We start from the raw sequence: 23,723 nt of genomic DNA, 5'->3' as shown, positions 1-23,723 counted from the left end.
TGATCGCATTGTGTGCTGAATAATTCCCCGGGGTCTGACAGCATTTCTTGTCTTTTTGAGGCCGTTCCATGCTGCTGATGTCTATTTTGTTAACATTTAAAATCTCCAAGGAGTTCGAGTTGATGTCAATAGTTCCCCCCCTGCCCATTTTACCTTTTCAACAACCCTGTGAGGTAGGTTAGGCTGAGTTTGTGCGTGAGGGAAACTGGCTTGATAGACTCAGTCCTGGGACTTCTTGTGGAGAACGGAGTTTTGGATCCAGGGGGTCCACAACACCCACCCTGTCTCTCCTGGAATAAGGAGATCCTTGTGGGCATAATTGGGTCTTCTACGATGAGGAGACCCTTCTGTCCAGACCCTTCTGTCAGATCTAGTCCTGCCCCAACCAGTAGATCTACAGATTAGAACTGCGCTCTCAAAACATTGCTCCAATTCATCTCTTGATACTTCATGTTTAATACCTCTTGCTTAACATCCCCACAGTTGTTGTTATTCCTATTCCAGTTTTGCATTTAAAAAAATGTATTCCCAGAGGAACAAACCTTTGAAGCTTTTATTAAATAACATTTGAAGTGGACCACAGAGAGAATTAAGGGACGTGGGTAGTGCTGTGGGTTAAACCACAGAGTCTAGGGCTTGCCGATCAGAAGGTCGGCCATTCGAATCCCCACCATGGGGTGAGCTCCTGTTGCTCGGTCCCTGCTCCTGCCAACCTAGCAGTTCAAAAGCACATCAAAGTGCAAGTAGATAAATAGGTACCGCTCCGACGGGAAGGTAAACGGTGTTTCCGTGCTCTGCTCTGGTTTGCCAGAAGTGGCTTAGTCATGCTGGCCACATGACCAGCTGACCGGCTCCCTCGGCCAATAAAGTGAGATGAGCGCCGCAACCCCCTTGTCGTCTGCGACTGGACCTAATGTTCAGGGGTCCCTTTACCGTTGCCGAGAGAATTACTGGGATATGTTAAACTGATGCCCACGTCCCACCTCAAATTAAAAGATGTGGAGCAGAAATGGCTCAAGTATTTTAACAACTTTTCTGTGCATGCAGTAATGGAAAAAGCTTGACTGCTTGGCTTTCTTCCTGACAGACTAGACGAGACTGCAAAAGTACCCTAGAATTGCAGAGTTGGAAGGGATCAACACAGGATCTTCGATCCAATCCCCTGCAATGCAGGAATATGCAGCTGTACCATACGGGGACAGAAATCTGCATCCTTGCGTGCTATCAGCAGCATGAACTAACCAGCTCTTGGAAGATTAAATGAGAATTAAATGAAGTTTATTCATTTATTCACATTTATAAATCAAAAGAAGACGCCGATAGGCAACGAATGCTTCCCTCGTCTCTTATTTTCCTTTCAACGAAAGCACGAGACCCTTCTGTTCCCTCATTTAATACAAAAAAGCGAGCAAGGGCTTTTCGACGCCGCTCTGCCCCGCCTAGACAAAGTTGCGCAATGCCTCTCTCGCCTAACTGGAACGAACTACACTTCCCAGCATGCACTCTGCCAGCCCGCCTCCCAAGTTTTCAGGGAAACACTCGACAGAAACGAAAGCAAATGTTTTAGCGTCGCATCTTCCAGGAGGAACGCTTCGCGAGGCGAGATCTGCGCGACTATGGCAAGTGACCGAGCGTTGCCTTTTTATATCTGCCTTGCTGATGGGGACTCGTGGAGCAAATGCTGGGTCTTCTGAAGCTCCCTTTGGAAAGACGCCGAACCAGGAGCGTTTCCCCGGGGTGGAGTAGTCGCGTCTCTAGCGCCCTCCGATATTTCCCTTCCCCTGTTGCTACACCAAATTGCCAAGCAGGTTCTGTGCACGTGTATTCCCAATTTTCGGTGTTTATACTACATTTTTTAAGATTTGCCTTGAGAGAGTCTTTAAACCTCTTTTGTTGACCACCAGCATTACGCTGTCCATTTTAAGTTCGGAATAGAGTAGTTGCTTTGGAAGACGATCATCAGGCACCCGCACAACATGACCAATCCAACGAGGTGGATGTTGAAGAATCGTTGCTTCGACACTGGTGATCTTTGCTTCTTTCAGTACACTGGCATTAGTTCGCCAGCGGGAGATCTCCAGTGGCGGAGTATGTTTCATCATAGCAAATGCTTGTGGTTTTTTTAAATCACACCTTAGACGCAGTTCAGTAGAATGATAATCTGCATCTGCATAAACTAATTTTAAACCTAGATTGTTGAGAAACTTAAGTTAATTTTTCCAGGAGCTCCATGTTTTTATGACGTGCACTCAGGAAACTTTGTTTAATGGGCCTCTTTTGGTTTCATGCATTGCCTCTGGTAATTTGATAGGCTCCTTTAGTTACCTTAGCAACTGTTTGTGATCAGTATCGCTTGGTTTTTCGCTAGCATGATGAATCAAAAGATCATTGCATATATTTCTGTCCTTGGCTTATGCAAAAAAGTTTTAAAACACATATCCATCCCAGTACCAGGTTGGCTTGGAAAGCACTGCAATAAAACTATGGACATAAGATGAGTGCCCTTTGAGCAGGAGCATGCAAAAGCTAGATAAGGATCTGCAGGGCTTTTCAGTAGATTGGTTTCTGACTCCCAATTGTTTAACAATAGCAACAAAAGAAGAAGTTGTTGTTTTTTCACCAGTGGGCATTCTCAGACACATACCAGCAAATTCAAGGTTGCACTGTTAGAGTTGGAAAAACTGGACTGTTTGCAATAAGGTAATAGATGGGGAAATAGGTGATGTGTGGTAACAGTTGCTTGAGACATGCAGGTATAGAGCGGTATACAAATTTTATTAATAATATTAATCATAATAGCGTGATGCAACATCTTAGGTAAGGTAAAGGTACCCCTGCCCGTACGGGCCAGTCTTGACAGACTCTAGGGTTGTGCGCTCATCTCACTCTATAGGCTAGGAGCCAGCGCTGTCCGCAGACACTTCCAGGTCACGTAGCCAGCGTGACAAGCTGCATCTGGCGAGCCAGCGCAGCACACGGAACGCCGTTTACCTTCCCGCTGGTAAGCGGTCCCTATTTATCTACTTGCACCCGGAGGTGCTTTCGAACTGCTAGGTTGGCAGGCGCTGGGACCGAACGACGGGAGCGCACCCCGCCGCGGGGATTCGAACCGCCGACCATGCGATCGGCAAGTTCTAGGCGCTGAAGTTTTACCCACAGCGCCACCCACGTCCCTGATGCAACATCTTACCTCTCTGCAAACAAGTCAGCTGACATCGTCTAACCTCCTTGCAAATTTTAGTCATCTTGATCAGGTTGAATGGTAAATAAGCACATCCGGAAGTGACCTAAATTAAGAGAGTTGAAATGAATCATAGGCAACCTGGCCGCCTTACCTCCCCCTTTCTGTCTCTGATGGATGGCAATAATTGATACAGTAAACAATTTTTCTTCATCACTGATGAACTTTAGACTAATGGCGACGGTGACAAGTTAATGATCACAGTTGAATCTCACACTTTCTCCAACTAACTCAAGCGTGGTGTTGTAGCCCCACAGCCACACTGTGTAGTAGGTGATTAGGTTGAGAGATGGTGCATTGTCCAAAGTCATTCAGTGAGTTTAATTGCTGAGTGGAGATTTGAACCTGAGTTTCCAGCAGCCAGTCCCAGCAAGCTAACCACTGCATCCCAGTCGCTACTAGCATCCCTTTGTCGTTCCCTTGCTTTCAGTGGAAAAAGATTCTCACAGTGGCTTGCGTATGTAAGAGCAATAACCAACAAGGTTGCCCCTGGTTGCCTTCTGCTCTGCATGCTTTTCCTGTACATATATACTTCCTATTCTCAGGCCCCTCACTGACCCACTGGGCAGTCATTTTAAAAAAGCAAATATATATGTAGTTGTGTTTCTGCATTCTTGCATACTTAGGTAACGTTGCTGCAGTGTGCTTCCTCACCTCCCCCCCCCCCCCGAAAAGGTGTGCAGGTATACTCCATTTCTGATAACCAAGAAGTATCTGGATTGTGAGAGAGAAATAAATTTCTATTGTTAGGGATGGGGGGGGGGGCGGAATCTGGGCGAGGAATCTTGGAATGATAACCAAGATGAAGGACATTGTAGAATGTCAAGACTTCCATTGCATGCAGTGTTAGATATGAAAGCTAGGAGCTAAATGGCACCTTAAACCTAGGTTATGGGTGCAACAACAGAATGTCTAGGTGCACAAGAATACAAAGCTAAAAATGAATGAACTGCAGCTAAAATATTATGTTCATTTTTCACAAGGTCTAGTCCTTTCCCTGCCCACTCCTCTAATTTTCTTAAGAGGGTCTCTTCTCTGGTCTTCAGAGAGTAGCTGGAAGTGGGGAGGCAGAAAAAAGTCCTCCTTTCCTTCCACTCTGCCGTTTTAATCTGAAATCTTAGGCTCAGTACTGCGCCCAGAGCTCAGAAACCGCTTGCGCTAATGAAATTCCCTGTTGCAAAACGCGTCTAGAACAATGGGAGTTTCGAACACTGGTTGCATGGGAGTTAATTCCTGGTCATTGAGGTCACCTTTCCACTAAAGGTGAGTCGGATGCAAGTGGGGAAAGGATGTAGGATGATGTGTGGACTGAAGAAGCTACTTGTGGTACTTATGGGTACAGATCACATGAAGCACAGCTAATGCAGACGTAAACTTAGAGAGAGCAGAAACCAGCAATCAATCTTAAAGGTTTCCAGCATATTGGATCAAACTCTGCAGAGAGTGGATCATTTGCATTCTCTAGCTGTGTAAGTAACCCAAAGGACAAACTGCAATGCTAATACTAATTTTACTGCGTGACTGTCGGCTACAGATAACTGCTACTGCTTATGCCTCTTTATAAGATTAGAGCTGCCACATGGAAAGTTTGGAGGGCGCAGTATATGGTAAGCAGGGCATTTCATTCCACCTAGAATATCCCATTGAAGAGCTATTGCACTTCATTTACATTGCCTCAAGAAAGCTCCCAAAACTTTCCTTCTGTGTTTCTCATCACTCTTTAACTTGTTTTGCATTCTTTCTTCAGCTCATGGATCATCAATTTTAGGAGGGTATCCAGTGGTGGGTTTTTTCTTTGTTTTTTAAATATACCTTTTTAAAGGATAAGCATAGTAATAGGAGGAGAGGTGTTGACATGTAGAACCAGTCTGGCTGTAGATTTGATTTTTGATTTTGATTTTGCCTCAAATGTGCCCTGGCTTATTTTTTTTGGCTTTTCATATATTCCTACGCTTGTGTAGGTTTTGATGGTTAGTGGCAGTAAATCTTGTCAGAGTTTGCACTGGAATGTATGTGCACTCCATTGTAGAGTTTTGCTTATTGGAGAGAGTGTGGATAAGTTGGGTATGTCAAGCCTGGACTTTTCCCTATCTCTCTGGCTTCTCTGACTTTAAGGATTGCCAGATCTGAGTATGGCTGACCCAAGTCCTCTGGTATGATCCGAAGGGGTTCCGTCCTTCCATCCGTTTGTCTGTCCGCCTTTCCTTCCTTCTTTCCTTTTACCTTTCATGATTCCCAAGGTAAGGGATGGGGCCAGAGATGCAGAGAACGTGTCATTGAGCCATTTGGGACCCCACATGGAGGTGGAGGGTCAAGGATGTGTTGGGAGGGAAGGAGGGAGTTTGCTGGTCTTGGCATTAGACTTTTTGTGCTCAACTTGTGCGCCCAAGCACATGAGCTGAGGTGAGAAAGGAATCTTTCTGCCAGCTTTTTCCTCGCACAGGCATGAAGACCGGATGCTTGACTTTCAATAGAAAGCCAGCAAAAGGCTGGCAGACCCCTGGAGTCCTGCATGCCAGGCATCAAGATATTGAGGACAAACAAACCTATGTGTGGAATATGCTAGCTTTATTTGAAAACCCAGAGTATATGGGTAGGGGTAGTACCTCGGGGGGGGGGGCAGTTGGTCCGACCACCTTTGGTCCCCACCCTGCACTCAGCTCTCACCTGTGGCCCCAGGTAGGTCACTTTGAAGCTGCTAACACAGTGGTTTGACTTCACCCCTGGAAGCGTACACCATTGTCTCTTGAGACAGATGGATGCCAACATCAACAATTGATTACAGCCGTTTCTAGCATTCACCTTGGCCTCCCTCCCCACACCCTGGTTTTCTGACTGGCATCAATATATTTCTCAGAGAGGGAAAAATTAAAAGCAGCCTAGTTTTCTTCTGTCAGCTGCCAGACAACAGCAGTGGGGGAGGAGGGAAAGCTATTTTTCTAGGAGGGGGTTTTAGGGTATGGAAAGGAAATGCTCATAAAAATCTGTGATTAAAAAAAAAATCTGCTTCCTTTTCCAGCGCTTCTAATACTGGGTAGCTTTAGCATACTCCGGAATCAAAAGTTTTGTGTCCCTTTTGTAGGAGATGCATACTTTTTTGTGCATTCTGCAGTTTCCATTCTGCAAGCCCACGATAAAGAAGATTCGGTTCATTTTGCAGTCCTTTAGGAGAAAGGAATATTTAGCATGAAGTGTGTTAAAAATAGTCCTTGCGTCGTCTTGGATTAAAAGTTTGTGGATAAGGTTGCTGAGCTGTCCGTTTTGTTAGGATATTTCCGTTCCACCTTAAGAGAGAGCAGGCTTGTGAGTCACAGAGTCTGCGTATTTCCTGTTGAGGATGTTTATGTTTGCTGTTTCCTTTCGATTTCAGTCGGTCAGAGACACTGACACAGAACGGTCATGTTTTCTCTTTGTTCTGTTCAACGCTAAATAAAGTCTGTAAATTATGCTCTCTTCTGCGGTGCAAGCTTTCTGGCTGTGGTTTCTGCTGATAAAGAACAGTGTGCACAAGCCTGGAATGTGGCAATCTATTTCTGAGGCTTTGTGTCGCTAACTGCTGGATCTGCCTGGCTACGGGAGATCGATGGACGTTCGGCAGCCGGCTTGGGGCCATGATGGACAATATCTCCCTGGCAGTTTCCCAACAACAAGGTTATGGGCCCAGATTCACAGCACCTACAGGAGAGTAAAAGCTGCAACAGACTGCGTTTGAGAGGTACGTGGGAAAAGCGAAAGAAAGGGAGGCTTTTCTGTTTTACCTCGGACGGAGCCTTTGAACTCCGGCAAGGCTTAATTGGCCTGGGAGCCGAGCCAAAAGGCATCGTGATTAATGGCTGCCAAGATAAGGAGTCTCTGAAGTTAAAAAAAGACTCACGGCTAAAGCAGAAAGCTGGAAATGGGGTTTTTCCAAGCTTCTGAGGCAAATGCTGAATGCCTTAAGTTACATGGGCAGAATTATGAAACCTGGGCAAAATGGTGTGAGAGTTTGCTGCGTCAGTTTAGGGTGTGGCATACCGTGAGTGAGGCCCCCCCAGTTCCTCTGACAGAGAGATGGAAAGCCGATGATTCGAAGGCGATTGACGTAATAGTCTTATCCGTATCTCTTGAGGAAATTAAGACGCTGGCTGGCAACACCACTGCACGTGGAATGTGGTATGCTTTGATGAAAGCTCACAAGTCAGTCATCCCAGCCCAGAGTTTGACTGCATCGGAGGTCCTGGCTGTTTCCCAGAATGCGAGTGAATGCAGGGATGCTGAGGGCACCGGTTGCAAGCTGCAGGGGGAGCAGACTGTGATGTCATCCCAGGCAGCATTCCAGCCTCCAGGGGGAGCCAAGGAGTCGGCAGCTGAGAGCTCTGTTTCTCGTGAGAACCAAGGTCATCGCCTTTGCAGAGGCCGGAAAGGCAGAGGTAAACAGGCGTCTGCAGATGGCCCGAAGCAGAAGGGGGGTGAAGAGCCCGCGCCAGTGGAAAACAAGGCTTTGTTAGCTGGCACTGCTTCACCAAAGGCTAAAGGCACGTCTGCTGACCAGAAGCGGGGGGGCAAGCTGCAAAAGCCCACGCCAGTGGAAGACAAGGCTATGTCTGCTGGCACAGCTTCACCAAAGGCTAAAGGCACGTCTGCTGGCCAGGAGCAGCAGGGGGGCAAGCTGCAAAAGCCCAAGCCAGTGGAAAACAAGGGTTTGCTTGCTGTGAAGGCTGCTCCAACAGCCAAAGGCAGCTTTGTTGTTGATTCGGGCTGTACCCGCCACATCTCGAAGGATCGGCACCTCTTTATCTCCTTCAAGCCTCAGGAAGGTGAGATCCACCTGGCTGATGGAAGGACGTTGCAAATTGCAGGAGAAGGGACTGTGAAACTTGCAAGTTTGCATACAACCATCAGTAATGTTCTGTATGTTCCTGGAGCTGCAAGCAATTTGTTGAGCGTCCCGCAGCTTACTGGACGTGGTTTTCAGATTTCCTTCAAGAGGAGCGTCTGTGTCATCAGTAAAGGCAAAGAGGACTATTTGCATGCAAAGTTTATGGATGGTTTGTTCCATATAACTTATGATGACACTGCTGTTGTATCTAATGCTGATTCTTGTTGTGTTGCACAAACTAACAAAGTTCTTCATGCAGGTTGCATTCATGAAGCGCATCGAAGGTTTGGTCACCTCTCTTGGAAGGCACTGGCCAAGATGCCAGAGGTGGTTGAGGGTTTGAACATCAAACCCTGTAAATTTCACATGAAATGTGTATCTTGTGCAGAGAACAAGGTGAAGGTTGCTCCAAAAGGCAAAGAGTCTAGCAGGCAGGCTTCCAAGCCCTACCAGCTAGTGCACGCAGACCTGGTTGGGCCACTTACGCCCTCTTTAGGAGGAGCAAGGTTCTTCATGGTTCTAATTGATTCTTTTTCTAGGTACATTCATGTGTTTTTGCTCGAACAGAAATCGCAAGCGTTTCCTAGGTTCAAAGCATTCTGTGCTTGGTTGGAGAATGCTCACGGTAAACGTATTTCCTGTCTGTTTACCGATCGGGGCGGGGAATTCACTTCTCAGCAGTTTGAAGCTTTCCTGACTGAGAAGGGAATCCAGCATGACATGTCAACCCCCAGATCGCCATGGATGAATGGGCTTGCGGAGAGAGCAAATCAGACATTGCTGCAAGGAATGAAAACCTTGTTGCATGATGCCAATCTCCCTGATAAATTTTGGGGGGAAGCTTTGGGGAATCTGGTTTACTCCGTTAATCGCAGATTGTCATCACCCATTGGTTGTACCCCCTATGAGAAGATGTTTGGCAAGAAACCCAACACCAAACACATGAGAATTTTTGGTTCTGACATGTGGGTACGCACCCCACAAACCAACAAGCTTGGGAAGCATGGGGCACATGGTTTGTTCATGGGGTACGAAAAAGGTGCATACAGGGTATGGATGACTAACTCCAAATCCATTAAGTTCACAAGGAGTGTTGAGTACAATCCTAAGTGGGGGGAAAATGTGGGAATTTTCCAGAGTTACCCAGAGGAGGATGAAGGTGATGTGAAGAAAGCAGATCATGCTAAGAAAGCTGAGGAAACTGAGGATGAGGATGATGATGATGATGATGATGATGATGATCAGAGTTCGGATTCCAGTTCAGTGGGCGGCGCTGCTGCTGATGTCAGTGAGAGTGATGACACAGCAGACTACAAGAGTGCAAAGGCCTCAGTCAGACCATCTGATGCGTCTGACAATGAACTGGAAGAACCACTGTTCACCATTGGTCATTTTTCTCCTAAGAAAGAGGAGATGAGTCCAGAAGACTTGCGTCTAGTACGTAGGTCTGAAAGGGCGACCAAAGGCAGACCTCCTAAGAGATTTGCTGATGAGTTTGCTAAGACTGCAACTGCTGTTCTTAGTAGCTCAGAGAAGGTGTGGGAACCTTCAAGCTTCAAAGAGGTTCAAGAGTTAACCTCTAAAGATGCTGAGCCTTGGCTTAATGCCATGAAGGCTGAAGTTGATTCCTTGAACAGGAACCAAACTTGGGAACTGGTACCGGTAGTCCCAGGTATGAGACTGGTTGGCAGCAAATGGGTCTTCAAGGCCAAGACAGACCAGAATGGCAAGGTTGTCAGACACAAAGCCAGATTGGTTGCCAGAGGTTTTTCACAGGTACCAGGACAGGATTACCACGAGACCTACTCACCCACCGTCAAATATGAGAGCATTCGGCTGATGCTCAAGGTCGCTGCGGAGGAGAAACTGCATGTTTCCCACCACGACATTAATACAGCTTTTTTGTACGGGATTTTGAACGAGGAGCTGTTTATGCTTCCACCTGACGGGATGCAGATACAGAAGGGAATGGTCTGTAAACTGCGGAAATCCTTATATGGTCTCAAGCAGAGTGCCAGGTGTTGGAACACAAAACTCACTGAAACATTGCTTTCTCTAGGTTTTCACCAGGGCAAAGCTGATCCATGTGTGTTTGTCAAGGAGGAGGGGCAAAACAAACTGTATTGTTTATGTTTTGTTGATGATCTTCTGATGTTTTGGAAGAATCAGGCTTTCTATCAAAGCACCCTAGCTCAGCTGAAGGAGCACTTTGACATGAAGGATCTTGGTGAGGTATCCAACTATCTTTCTCTGCAGGTGGAGAAGGACCAAGCAGGTAATTTTCTGGTACACCAAACACAGAAAATTGCTGATGTATTAACCAGGTTGAATTTGGTTGATGCAAACCCAGCAGACACACCGATGGTGACAGGTTACCAGGTAGACAGTACTGCTGAAGCGTTTTCTGACACAACGCTGTACAGATGCATTCTAGGCAAATTGAATTTCATTGCTAGATGCTCAAGACCTGACATTGCTGTAAGCACTAATCTGCTTAGCAGACATGCCAACAATCCTACGGTTCAGGATTGGAAAGCTCTGAAGCGCATAGCCCGCTATTTGAAAGGGACTATGCACTACAGGCTGAGGTTCACCAGTCAGAAGACTGGAGGTCTTGAAATCTTTGCAGATGCAAGTTTTGGAAGTGACACCACAGATGGTACAAGCACTTCTGGAGTATGCTACATGTACAACCACTGCCTGTTTGACTGGTTGTGCAAGAAGCAAACAACAGTGAGCCTAAGTTCCTGTGAAGCAGAACTCAATGCTCTGTCATTTTCACTCATGGATTGTGAATGGTTGATGCAACTGTTTAAGGACATCGGGGTTTCTGTGAAATGTCCTATACAAGTGTATCAAGACAATAGATCGTGTTTGGCTTTGCTGAACTCCGAGAGTTGCAAGCAAAGAACCAAGTACTTGCAGATTAAGCTACATCGTGCAAGAGAGTGTATTCAAAAGGGACTGATTCGGGTGTCCTACATGGCAGGAAATGAAATTCCTGCTGATCTGTTGTCTAAGGTTGTTAACAAAGAACAACTTAAGGTTTACACACAGAGGTTGCAATTGGGTGAACCACAGGTACTACAGGTTACACGGAAAGGGGGAGGATGTTAGGATATTTCCGTTCCACCTTAAGAGAGAGCAGGCTTGTGAGTCACAGAGTCTGCGTATTTCCTGTTGAGGATGTTTATGTTTGCTGTTTCCTTTCGATTTCAGTCGGTCAGAGACACTGACACAGAACGGTCATGTTTTCTCTTTGTTCTGTTCAACGCTAAATAAAGTCTGTAAATTATGCTCTCTTCTGCGGTGCAAGCTTTCTGGCTGTGGTTTCTGCTGATAAAGAACAGTGTGCACAAGCCTGGAATGTGGCAATCTATTTCTGAGGCTTTGTGTCGCTAACTGCTGGATCTGCCTGGCTACGGGAGATCGATGGACGTTCGGCAGCCGGCTTGGGGCCATGATGGACAATATCTCCCTGGCAGTTTCCCAAGTCTGTTTCTTCACTCCTTTTAGAAATAGGAGACAGTGATGGTAATCATAGTTCTGATTTCTCTTCATTTTATAATATATTTTTTTAAAAAAGAGCCCTCCTACAGCAGTGCTTTCAGGCTGTAGCACAACTGCACTGCCCTGTCTCCTTTCTGAAGCAGTAAGCCAAGGAATAGACATTAAGTACATTGTACAGAGATTTGATGCAAAGCTAGCTTAGGTTGCAAGATGTCAGCAATTATTGACAGTTCTTCCTATCATCGTCTCAACACTGGCACACCAAATTATGTGCAAAATGATCTGCTACTCCATACATACTAAAGCCATGTCACTCCTGATGGGGAATGGTGAGATTTGCTGCTTTTAAAATAGTAGTAGTAGTAGTAGTAGTAGTAATAATAATAATAATAATAATAATAATAATAATAATAATAATAATCTGACTCCCCTTTGCAAACCAACCAAATATTTGGTGTCTATTTAGTGTCTGAGGTACAATTTTCTATTATAGAGTAAGGCCTATAGTGTTGCCTAGGCTGTGAAACTCCACACCCAATGTGAGAGCTCTTCATCACCATAGTTTTATCATCGTCATCATCTCTAAAGACTGTTTTATTTCATCATGGTTTTCAATTGGTTTGTTTGATGCCTTTGGGTAGAAAAGCAGCCGGTAGGTACACATTTTAGAAAAGTAACCAGGGATTAGTTCATTCAGTGTTGAAACTATGTGCTACTCTTGCAGAGTGAGACCATTCTGTTTCATGGCAACAACAACAACAACAACAACAACAACAACAATTTATTACTTATACCCCGTCCATCTGGCTGGGTTTCCCCAGCCACCTTTGGTGGCTTCCAACAGAAGATTAAAAAGATATTAAAACATCAGTCATTTTTTTTAAAAAAAGCTTCCCTAAACTGGGCTGCCTTCAGATGTCTTCTAAACATCTGATGGGAGGGTGTTCCACAGGGCAGGAGCCACTACTGAGAAGGCCCTCTGCCTGTTTCCCTGAAACTTCACTTCTCACAGTGAGGGAACCGCTGGACCTCAGTCCTACGGGCTGGTTTTTTTTTTTTTTGAACTGATGAGAACAAAAACATTTTTTTTCTGAATAGGAATTAGGCCAAAAGGCAGTTCTGAGGAAAATTTTATGTGCGCAGAACAGTGAGACTCTTGTGATTCGGTATTTCGTGGAATGAAGTCTATAGTAGGATTCAGTCTTAATTATTTTGTTTTATTTTATGTTTCTTTCATGTCAACAATACGAGCAATACAATTTCCTCAGCAGTTTGTACTTTCTGTATTAAAAGGCCTGTAAAAATCCCCTCTTTTTTAAAAAAATAAATACTATGGCATCACAAATTTACAAGAGGTGGGGGCTGAATTGAATCAAATGAATAATAAGAATACACTTGCTGTTTATGCAGCATTCATCCTGATTTCTTTGGATGGAGGTTATATGCCTTCTCATCAATCAATTGTTATCCCACACTTTCTAGAACAGCTGTTTGTTGCTTCCCTTATTGCATGTAGTCCTCCCTAGTTCCATTAACAAAAGCCCGGACGAGGACTTCTGATAGCACAATAAGACTCCCATCCTCATCCCATAGTCTCCCCCAAATCTGCTTGGGGGTTCAGGAGAACCTGCAGACCAGCAGGTGACGGAGCGATTGTTCAGTCAAGCAAGCTTGCACCAACAGAGCAACCTCCTTAGCCCTATGTTGAATCCCACCCTTTGTGTTCCAGTGTGTTTGTTGCACCACACCACTTCCATCCACTTTGTCCCATTAAACTTTAATTAGTTTAATGCTAAGCGCAATGTCCAGTGCGCTTCCACCGCCACAATGTCCCATTACAGCAGAGCATTTCGCGCAGCGGTTTAAGAAGGGCCGGAGTGTCAGTATCCCTTCAATAAAGGAATCTTGGAGCAAGCGGTTTGGAACTCAAATAAAAGGTTTATTTACACAAAAACAAAAAACCCTGGTGACAAACCACACATATCAGCAAACACGCCCAAAAGAAAGGAGGGAAGAAGGGCCAAACACACGAGTGAGCTGACTATTTATACAAACTCACATTCCTGGCAACTTAACGACTTCCAGCTGCTCAGTGATTAGAGCGTCTTGATTAGAGCCTTTTAACCCTTTAATACCAACACCCCCTCTCGCTCGTAACACTGAGCTGTACCAACCTTAATTCAAATTTAAACCTGAACAGAAACATTTATGAGATTGCGGACTCAAAGCTTTTGTAAAACCGTCTGCGAGATTTTCTTTGCTTGGACAATACTTTAGTTCAATTAAACCTTGTTTTACACTTTGGCATACATTTTGATAACGGATATCCAAGTGTTTTGTGTGTGCCTTGAATTGACCTGATTTAGCTAGTTTAATACAAGGTTGATTGTCTTCCCACACTCTGATAGGTAGGGAACATTCTCCAAACAATTCTTGTACCAGTTGCTTATAAAATTCCAGTTCTCTACATACATCTGATAATGCATTGAACTCAGATTCAGTTGAACTTAAAGCTATAAGTGATTGCTTTCTTGATCTCCAACCAATTAGTGCATTTCCAAATTTTATCGCCATTCCTGACACTGATTTTCTATCTGGTCCAGCATCTGCCCAACTGCTGTCGGCCCAACATTCAAGTTGTGTGCTGCCCTCTGCTGATAGTTTTAAGCGAAACCTTTTGGTAGTTTGGAGATACCTTAAAACTCTTTTTACTCCTTGCCAAGCATGCATTGATGGTTTTTCAGCTTGCCTACACAGCATGTTGACAGCATATGTTATATCGGGCCGAGTCCACTGTGCAATGTGGAGTAGACTGCCTATCGCTGACTGGTAAACCCCGGGATTACAGAACTCTGCCTGTTGCTCAGTTTGAGCATCCTTTATGTAACTTAACTCCATTGGGGTTTTAACACCAGCACAGTTGTCCATTTTAAACCTTTCCAGCAACTGCTGGATTTTAGCTTCTTGGCTGAGCCAATAGTTCCCATTTTCATCTTGCTGAATTTTAACTCCTAGATAAACAGATACATTGCCTAGTGATTTTATCTGAAACCTTTCTCCAAGCTTTGTGGCAAATTGTTGTGCAAGTTTATCATCCTTTCCACTGTATAATAAATCGTCAACAAATATCAAGACTGCTTCTTGTTCACATCCCGAGCCTTTTAGATAAAGACACGCATCTGCTGCGCTCTTTCTGAACCCCATGCTCTCTAGAGCATCGTTTAAGCAGGAATTCCAATTACGGGCGGACTGTTTCAACCCATAAATGGATTTGTGTAGGCGCCAGACCTGGTTTGGCTTGTCTCCTTCAAAACCTGGTGGTGGTGTCATATAGACTTCCTCCTGTAAGTCTGCATTTAAATAAGCCACATTGACATCAAAATGAAACAGCTTATTTCCCTTCTTAGCTGAAGAGGCTAAAAGCATTCTTAATGACTCCGATCTTGAAGTAGGGGCATAGATTTGAGAATAGTGAACTCCTTTGCGCTGCGAAAACCCTTTTGCAACTAGTCGGGCTTTATATTGCAACTCCTCAGTAGTTGTGGGCTTTAAACGATATACCCATCGACAACCTACAGCTTGTTGCCCTTTTGGAAGCTCTGTACTTGTAAACACACCGAGAGACTTCATTGAAGCCATCTCTTTTTCCATTGCTTCCTGCCACTTTACGGCTTCTGAGCTTGGAAGCTGTTGTACTTCCATATAGCTTTCTGGCTCACACTGTGCCATATTTACGTACACACTTGTCACCTTAAACCGCTCTGGCGGCTTGCCCTTCGTGGCGCGTTTTGACCTGCGCAATTGCTCCTCTTGTGCCCCCTCTGACCGTTGGCTGTCAGAATCTGTCTCAGACTTTATGTCTGGACGTGCCTCTAGGGATAAAGACCTCCGTTTAGATACCTCCCTTGGGCTTGGTGTTGCAGGCGACCTGCTTCGCTTTTGCTGTCTGCTAGGCCTACTGACTGGCGATGTTGGAACACTCCTAGATTCTGGCTTTTCTACCTTAGGAGAAGAACCTTTTGCCTGGTCAGAATCTGCATCTGAACCATGTGCACCGTCCCCTTTTGGCTCACCACCCTCTGGACTTTCTTTCTCAGCATAAATGCCTAAATCATCTCTCAAAATTTCAGGGTTAGCATGTAAGTGAGTCCATCCGGATTGCTCACAAAATTCAGCGCTCCTACTGAGGACCACTCTTGTAGTATCCCCATCTGGGTTCACAAACCTCCAAGATTTGGCATGTGGTTCGTACCCGCAAAAGATGAGTTTCCTAGCCCTTGGACTTCCCTTTTTCCTTAACGCTTTTGGGATAAGTACATAGGCTTGAGATCCAAACACCCGAAAGTAATTAACTTTGGGCTTCTTCCCATATAAAGCAAAATATGGTGTAGTATCAATTACCGAATTATATACTCGGTTCAGAATATGAGTAGCCGCCTGCCAGGCTTCCGCCCAGTAACTTTGAGGGAGTTTAGCATCAAACAACATAGAGTTTGCCAACTCTTGCAGAACCCTGTTTTTACGTTCGGCCACACCTCCTTCTTGGGGGGAATAAGGTGTAGACAGACGATGCTTAATTCCTTTTTTCTTAAAGAAATTCTGCAACACAGACCCGGTAAATTCTGACCCTCTGTCTGTCTGAAAAGCAAGTACTCTAGTACCGAATTCAAGTTCTACTGCATGAACCCAATTTTTAACTGTTTCTGCAGTATCTGCTTTTGTTTTGAGAGGAAAAAACCATGTAACCTTTGTTTTGTCATCCGAGAGACACAGTGCATACCTCGAACCTCCCATGCTAGCAACAGGCATTGGGCCACATAGGTCCATATGCACAAGTTGGAATACTTTGTCAGACTTCCTATTTGAACTGGGATAGCTGCATCTATGAACCTTCGCACTTTTGCATGCAGTACAATCCAAATACTTAGTACATTTGTTCAATTTGCACCCTTCTGATAATTCAGGTTGCCTTTTAACATACTGAAAATTAATATGTCCCAAACGGCGGTGCCATAAATGAACACAAGAATTATGGGTAGGCGAGTTCACACAACCAGCATGAACCTGTTCAACTTCATCTGGACTTGTCTCAAAATAATATAACCCATCTCTGCATTCCACCTGCAAAAGAGATACGTTATTCTTTGAAATAGTGCAAACCCCATTTTCAAACACAGTTTTAAACCCATTTCTATCAAGTTCTGACACAGACAAAATACACCCCTTCATTCCCTTTAGCACGTAGGCATCAATTTCTGTTTGCAAACAATTCAGGAACACTGTGCCTACGGTCTCTAAGGAACGTTTAGTTGAATCTGCCATTGTCACAACTTTAAGGGTTTGCAAATGTCTGCAATTCTGCAAACGGACACTAGATGGCGCCACCAGGTGGTGAGATGCACCACTGTCGATCAACCAGCGTAGATTGCTGCCTTGGCCACGCCCTTGCATCAACGCCATTGCTGAAGCCATGTGCTGTGTGCTGTGGGAGTAGCCACGACCTCCTCCTCTTCTTCGACGTCCCCTGGAACTCCTTGTCTGGTAACTAGGGGTAACGGCCTTGGTGCTGTCTTGACCAGGTTCACGTGTACAATTCCTGATTAAATGGGAAGAGGAACCACAGCGAAAACAGTGTCTAGCTGCAAAAGCATTTACTGTGTTCTCAAACTCAGCATCCCCACTCTTAGGCACAGCATAACTCCCCTTTGAAGACAAACCTCTTTCTCTTTGCCTTTTATCCTGTTCATCTGCAAGTCGAGATGAAATGTATTCAAGGGTTAATTCAGTTGAAGGCATAGCTTCCAAAGTTAAAGCTAGAGTCTCATAGCTTTTATCAAGAGAAGACAACAATATGTATGACTGCTGCTCCATAGAGAAAGGAATGCCCAGCTGTCTTAGTTGATTAAAGGCAGACACCATTTTGGCAATATGTTCTTTCACACACGCTCCCGGTTGGAGACGTAAATCAAACAAACATCTTGTAGCATGGATCTTGGCCCCCGCAGTGTTTCTGGAATTTAGCCGCTGCAGAACCGTCCAGACCTCATGCGTGTTCTTTAACTCAGAAACATAAGGCATTTGCTCTGGTCCCACTGCCAAAACTAGTAGACCTTGGGCTTTCCTGTCGCGTTTCTGTGAAGCTGCCGCTGCTGCTTTGTCTTCTGCAGACGCGTCTGCAGCTGCCTGTAAAGGCGGTGCTTCAGTACAACTCCACAACTCTTTTGCTTGCAACCAAACCCTTACTCTAGCCTTCCAATCTTGCCAATTTTTCCCATTGAGTCGCGTAAATGGGACAGTAAAACTTTCCTGGGACTCTGCCATCCTCCCTGGGGCTTAGGAACGATACTCACACACCTGTAGACCGTCTCCCAGCTGCTGAGGTGGCTCCTTGAGGAATAAGACGTCTTCCAGCGAGTACAAACTGCGCAGTGCCTGTTTAAAACTTTTTCTAGGCACGTTGCAGGACTCAAGCTGCTTTGAAGGCTTTCGTTGTCGGCAACCGCTTCTGTCTTCGCTCCAGTCCTTTCATAAATCACTCTGAACTGCACTCCTTATCTCCTTCTTGACGTACAAACATCCATAACCTGTCCCATTAAACTTTAATTAGTTTAATGCTAAGCGCAATGTCCAGTGCGCTTCCACCGCCACAATGTCCCATTACAGCAGAGCATTTCGCGCAGCGGTTTAAGAAGGGCCGGAGTGTCAGTATCCCTTCAATAAAGGAATCTTGGAGCAAGCGGTTTGGAACTCAAATAAAAGGTTTATTTACACAAAAACAAAAAACCCTGGTGACAAACCACACATATCAGCAAACACGCCCAAAAGAAAGGAGGGAAGAAGGGCCAAACACACGAGTGAGCTGACTATTTATACAAACTCACATTCCTGGCAACTTAACGACTTCCAGCTGCTCAGTGATTAGAGCGTCTTGATTAGAGCCTTTTAACCCTTTAATACCAACACACTTTAATTGGGCAAACTTAAATTTGGCAGTGGATGCGACTGAACTCCTCCTTAGTGACAGCCTGAAGGGGGGTGGGGCGCAGACCTGGCGCTTTCAGTGTCCCTTGTGTTTCTTCACAGGCCACCGCACAAGCTGCCAAGCCAAAAAGAACCATTGTGGTCTGCGGTGTTCCAGATGGCCTCCTAAGTGACGACGTCATGGCCGACATATTAATGATTCATTTTCAAAAGGGAAAGAATAAGGGTGGCGATGTGGAGGATGTTGCCTACCCGACATCAACAAAAGGAGTGGCATATGTAACGTTTGAAGATGAACGAGGTAATGTCAGAGGAAGGAAATTTGGGTCCTTAACCGTAAAGCGGAATTCTTGCTCTGTAAAACTCCTGCGTTCTTGACGTCCTGGCTCGGTGTACTCTGGGTTTGAAACCTCTCACAGTGTATAAGGTTGCCTGCCATTCGTCAGACACATAAATGCAGCGAGGCTTTAGAGAGAGAGCATTTGCGTGGGTGTTTTAAACTACTCGCACAAGAATGGAACGTATAGTACGCTGCCTGGCAGATGAAAAAATTGCAGCTAAGCCTCGGGGGGAGTAAAATTGCTGCCAATTAATCTTCTAAAGAGACAGGCTGCCGTCATTCTCCTCGGAACAATTTTTGCGCGGTGCAAAAAAAGTATCAGGAGACAAGTATCGAACACTGGGGGCGGGGGAAGGAATCCCAGAGGAAAACTACCAATGAGAGGGACCCCCCTTCCTCCCCCAAAATTGAGGTATTCCAGGAATTGGGTTGGCAACAAAGCATTCTAACTTTTACTTCTTTCTACAAGACAAAATCTGAATTCCTTCTCAGATGCAGAAAATGTTCTCAGGAAAGGCGACCACAGCCTAGAGGACAAGAGGCTGCCTGTGGGTTATCCCTTGAAAGTGTCGTCATATGGAAAAAGTGTAAGTTCCCCCAGCTCGACTTTTCTTCTTCTTCTTAGAATCTCCAGCCTTGCAGTTGTTTATTTTATTTATTTGTGAAACTTGTTAGTCACGTCTCACTTGAAGGTCTCCAACTGACTTAACGCTAAATAAAAACATGCACATACATAATTATATGCACATACATAGAGAGAGAGAAATGGGGGCGTGGGGGAAGTTGTGAAGTGGCAGGTGTCATCAAGGAGCTCTTTTTTGTCAGGACCGTTGCTCTTTGTTAAATTTCAGCTGAGATAACAATACAGCACAGTGAATGTCCATGTCATTGTGTAAATAATGATAACAGTAGATCTCTTCTCCATAGAGCTTGCAGTCTAATGTTTCACAGAGAAGGGGCAACTGAGGAGTTGAGCGATGGGAGTGATGAGTAGATTATCAATGGCTACTGACCATAATGGCTATGTTCTACCTCCCGATGACAGGCAGTGTTTGTCCCTGAATGCCTGGGAACCACAAGTGGGTAGAGTGTTGTAGCACTTAGGTTCTTGTTTTGGGCTTCCCATGACATCTAGTTGGGCACTGTGAGAACAGTGCTTCTGGACTAGATAGGGCAGTCATCCGATCCAGCAGGGCTCGTCTTAAGTGTAATAAGGCATCAGTGTAAAGAAACGCACACAGGTGCCTGTAACCTAAAAGTCTAGTGTTGCCTTTCAGTTATGATCTCTCTCTCTCCTCCCTCCCTCCCTCCCTCCCCCCCCCCCCCCTCTCTCTCTCTCTCTAGATTTTTACCTGCGTGACATGCATCCTCAATTTGTCCCCATTTGGAGAGAAATACAACTTGGAAAGTGTGGTGCAAGACTTCAAGAAGAAGTTCCCAAATTTGAGCTTTGGGCCATTACAATCTAACGGGCTAATAAGTGTACAGGGTCCATTTTTAGCCATCAGTGCCCTCCAAAAGAATATCTTATTAAACATAAAGCATTCCCTTTCAGAACAACATGTTGCAAGAAATCTGAAAGCATCAGATCACAGGCCTGGTACAAGACAGGCAAACAGTGGATTATCCTCAGAGTTGAAAAATAATTTTGTGCAAAATGAAATCAAGGAGGAGGGACTAACTGTTGCCCTAGACACCGATACATATCTCTACATGATAACATTTAGAGATGAGTTTTACCAAAGGATTCTAAAAGAATGTGGTGTTACTAGTTATGCAGCTGAAGATGGGGAGGTCACCACCATATATCTAAAGAGTGACAAAACAAAACCAGGTTCCAGACCGTTAAGATGTGCAAAAGATCGGGTTGAAGGCTTGTTGGCAGAATTATATGGCTTTCTGCGTAAAGAAAGATTGCCACATGAAATGTCCAACAACTCTGAGAAGCGGAGACGTGAGCGTGCATGTGAGATGTTAAGGAGCCAGTATCCAAACGTTCTGGTTCTACTATACCCAACTTACATTGATATTATAGGATCCTCCTCAGACATTTTTGAGTTTGCAAGACAAGTAAATAAAATCATGGGAAATGTCCCCAGAGAACCTTGGAGATAGGCAGCTGGTTATTTTGATCTCTTGAGGGCAGACCTAGATTTTCTGTTCGGCACAGGAGCTGCCACCAAAAATGGCAACCTTCTGTTGTGTTCTCTGCTTGTAACATTTTATGCACACTTGGTAGTGTTGTGTTGTTGTTGTATCGTCCGTTTCCCGACCCCTCCACCACATCAGTGGTCAACAGAAGTGGTAAAATGGCACAGGGCAAGTGGCGATAAGGAAAAGTGAAAACTTTACACAAGGCTTGTTTTTTGGTAGAAGTACTATGTTGACCATAATGGCTAGTTCTACACTGACAATAAAGTGAGCTGAAACATATTGACAGTAACAGTGAAAGGACAGCTGCTGCCTAATGGAAAAGCTGAAAGTAGAACAGTTTAGCAGTTTGTGGGTTTTTTAGTCTATAGATGTGACCTTTTCAGTGTCTCCCTCAGGATTTCAACACACTACTTAATAGAGCGGTTTTGCTTTCTGAAAGTTTTTTGTTTCCTCCTAGCCTTTTTCTCTGGTCAAAACGACCCATCATTCTCAGCAAGTTCCTGCTCACTTGAGAGCTTTCTTCAATGGTCCTGTTTATATAGAAGGTGATGTCATAGTTTAGTGTGGACAGCTGAAGCTGTTTTCTGTGTTTGACAATGAGACCTGGAAACAAGAGATTTCTTCATGATGTATATAGTTCAGTATCACCGGATTAAAGCTGGCTCTGTTGGTCAATTTGTTTTACGTTAGTCCTTTTTGTGCATCGACAATTAAGCAAAACTGGAGCTGTATCTCTCATACCATGAGTTTTACAGCGCAGGGGTGGTTAGCCCATGGACCCCTCTCCCTTGTTGCTGAACTTGCAGCTCCTACCATCCTGACTATTGGCCATGTTCGCAAGTAGTGATGGGAGTCTCAACAACATATGTAGCTGTCTCAGTATCTGATCATTGGTTCATGCAGGCCAGAGTTATCAACACTGGCAAGAGCTCTGCAGGGTTTTCAGGCAGCGGTCTCTTCTAGCCTTTTAAAGGAAGGCTTTTGTTCTTGCCCCCTTCCCTTTTCTCGACTGCTAATCCAGAACTGAAAGAAATGTGGAGGGACGTGCTGTTTTACTAAAGGGATTTGCTGGGAGGTCACTTCAAGGGAGATAGTTGAGGAGCTGGATATGGGTCTCCACCCAGCCGCCCTGCTTCTCGTTTAGAGTAGGTCTCCAGGGGGAAAAAAACGTTTCTGATTTGAAATTTAGGCACTCAAAATACGTGAAGATGATGAATTGCTTGTGTGAATTGGTTCCAATCAAGATTCCAATTGAAAAGGAATGTGACTGTTAGAAATGGGACATTGGAGTTTGCAGGGTATTTTAGGTCGCCAACAGAAATAATAATAAATAATATTTTTCTTTAATTTGTACCCCACCCATCTGGCTGGGTTGCCCCAGCCACTCTGAGCAGCTCCCAACAAATATAAAAGCATAATAAAACATCAAACATTAAAAACTTCCCTATATAGGGCAGTCTTCAGATGTCAAACGTTCTCCACTGGCCTGATATGCAATTAACCAGCACAATAAAATCAAAAGGCTCAGAGCATTTGCAGGGACTTAAATATGATGGGCATCCCCCCCCCCCCAGGAAGAAAATGCATCTTCTCTCAACTGCCTGCATCTGTTCCCTATAGAGGGCATTTGCAAGTTAATATTACTCATGATATCACTGGAAAAGGTGTACAGGGATTCCCAGACCTGTCTAGAGCTGGAATAGACAAAACTGCATTTGTCCCCTGCTAAACTGTGGGAGGCAGTGGAAGACAGGAGTGCCTGGCGTGCTCTGGTCCATGGGGTCACGAAGAGTCGGACACGACTAAACGACTAAACAACAACAACAACATGACTCTGTATGACTATGAGAAACACCATTATTTTTAGTCTGCTTTGAGAAACTACCACCATGAACTAGGAAAATCTATATGAAGAATTAGTAGGTATTGATACATGGCTCGTGATGCTCTTTTACACCAAGGGTGAATTTGACTCTTCATTTCTCTGCCGTTCACTAAAGAAGCATATAGCCATCTGGCAAAGGAACACAGGGAAGGAAGGCTGGGACATTGCAAGTGTCATAAAAACAAAAAGCACCAGAGGGAGCCAAATACCGTCCAGCTCACAAAATTTCCCCCCGCTCTCAAAACCTGAATCTCTATAGATGTTCAGCTAAATCCTTGTACATTTGGAAGATCATTTCTCCTCTGGAACTGCCACTGTGTAAAGTGCTGAAGAGCGAAATGGTGTATATACTGTAATTAAAAGTGCCTTCCAATGGAGACAGTACTATCCAATGAAAAAGAGCTTGTCTTTTTATGCAGGTTATATCTACGTGTTAGAAAGGTGAAAGACATCAGCACCTTCCAAGATTGTATTTGGTTCTCCTTGTATTTGCAGAGGGGAATTGCCGTGAGCTCTGGAAAAGGTTACGCTCAGAAATTCAGGCAGTGATCCTAAACGCACCTAATGAATTACGTTGAACTTGGGGCTTATCTCTGAGCAAACATACTTGGTATTGCACTGTTTGCAACAACCCCTGTGAGATACTTGTGAAACTGGATTGTAAGAGATTCCTGCACACATAATGGCATGCAAACACTATGAAGAGGGGAAAGGTCCTATAAAAAGACCTCCTTTCTCCAATGCTCTATTATGT

At 44.7% G+C, this 23,723-nt stretch overlaps 1 protein-coding gene across 1 annotated transcript; it reads left to right on the top strand.

Moving 5' to 3' along the window:
• Positions 1 to 1,490: 1,490 nt before the first annotated feature.
• Positions 1,491 to 21,759, top strand: RBM43 (RNA binding motif protein 43). The gene is made up of 4 exons (XM_028745758.2): positions 1,491 to 1,619; positions 18,693 to 18,891; positions 19,423 to 19,517; positions 20,275 to 21,759. Exons 1-4 carry the CDS (start codon positions 1,617 to 1,619, stop codon positions 21,043 to 21,045), a joined length of 1,068 nt encoding a protein of 355 aa, XP_028601591.2. The 5' UTR covers positions 1,491 to 1,616; the 3' UTR covers positions 21,046 to 21,759.
• The last annotated feature ends 1,964 nt before the right edge of the window (positions 21,760 to 23,723 follow it).

The sequence above is a fragment of the Podarcis muralis genome, chromosome 1 (genome assembly GCF_964188315.1).
Source record: "Podarcis muralis chromosome 1, rPodMur119.hap1.1, whole genome shotgun sequence".
In the NCBI taxonomy this organism is placed as follows: domain Eukaryota; kingdom Metazoa; phylum Chordata; class Lepidosauria; order Squamata; family Lacertidae; genus Podarcis; species Podarcis muralis.
This window is presented reverse-complemented; position numbering and strand designations above follow the sequence as displayed.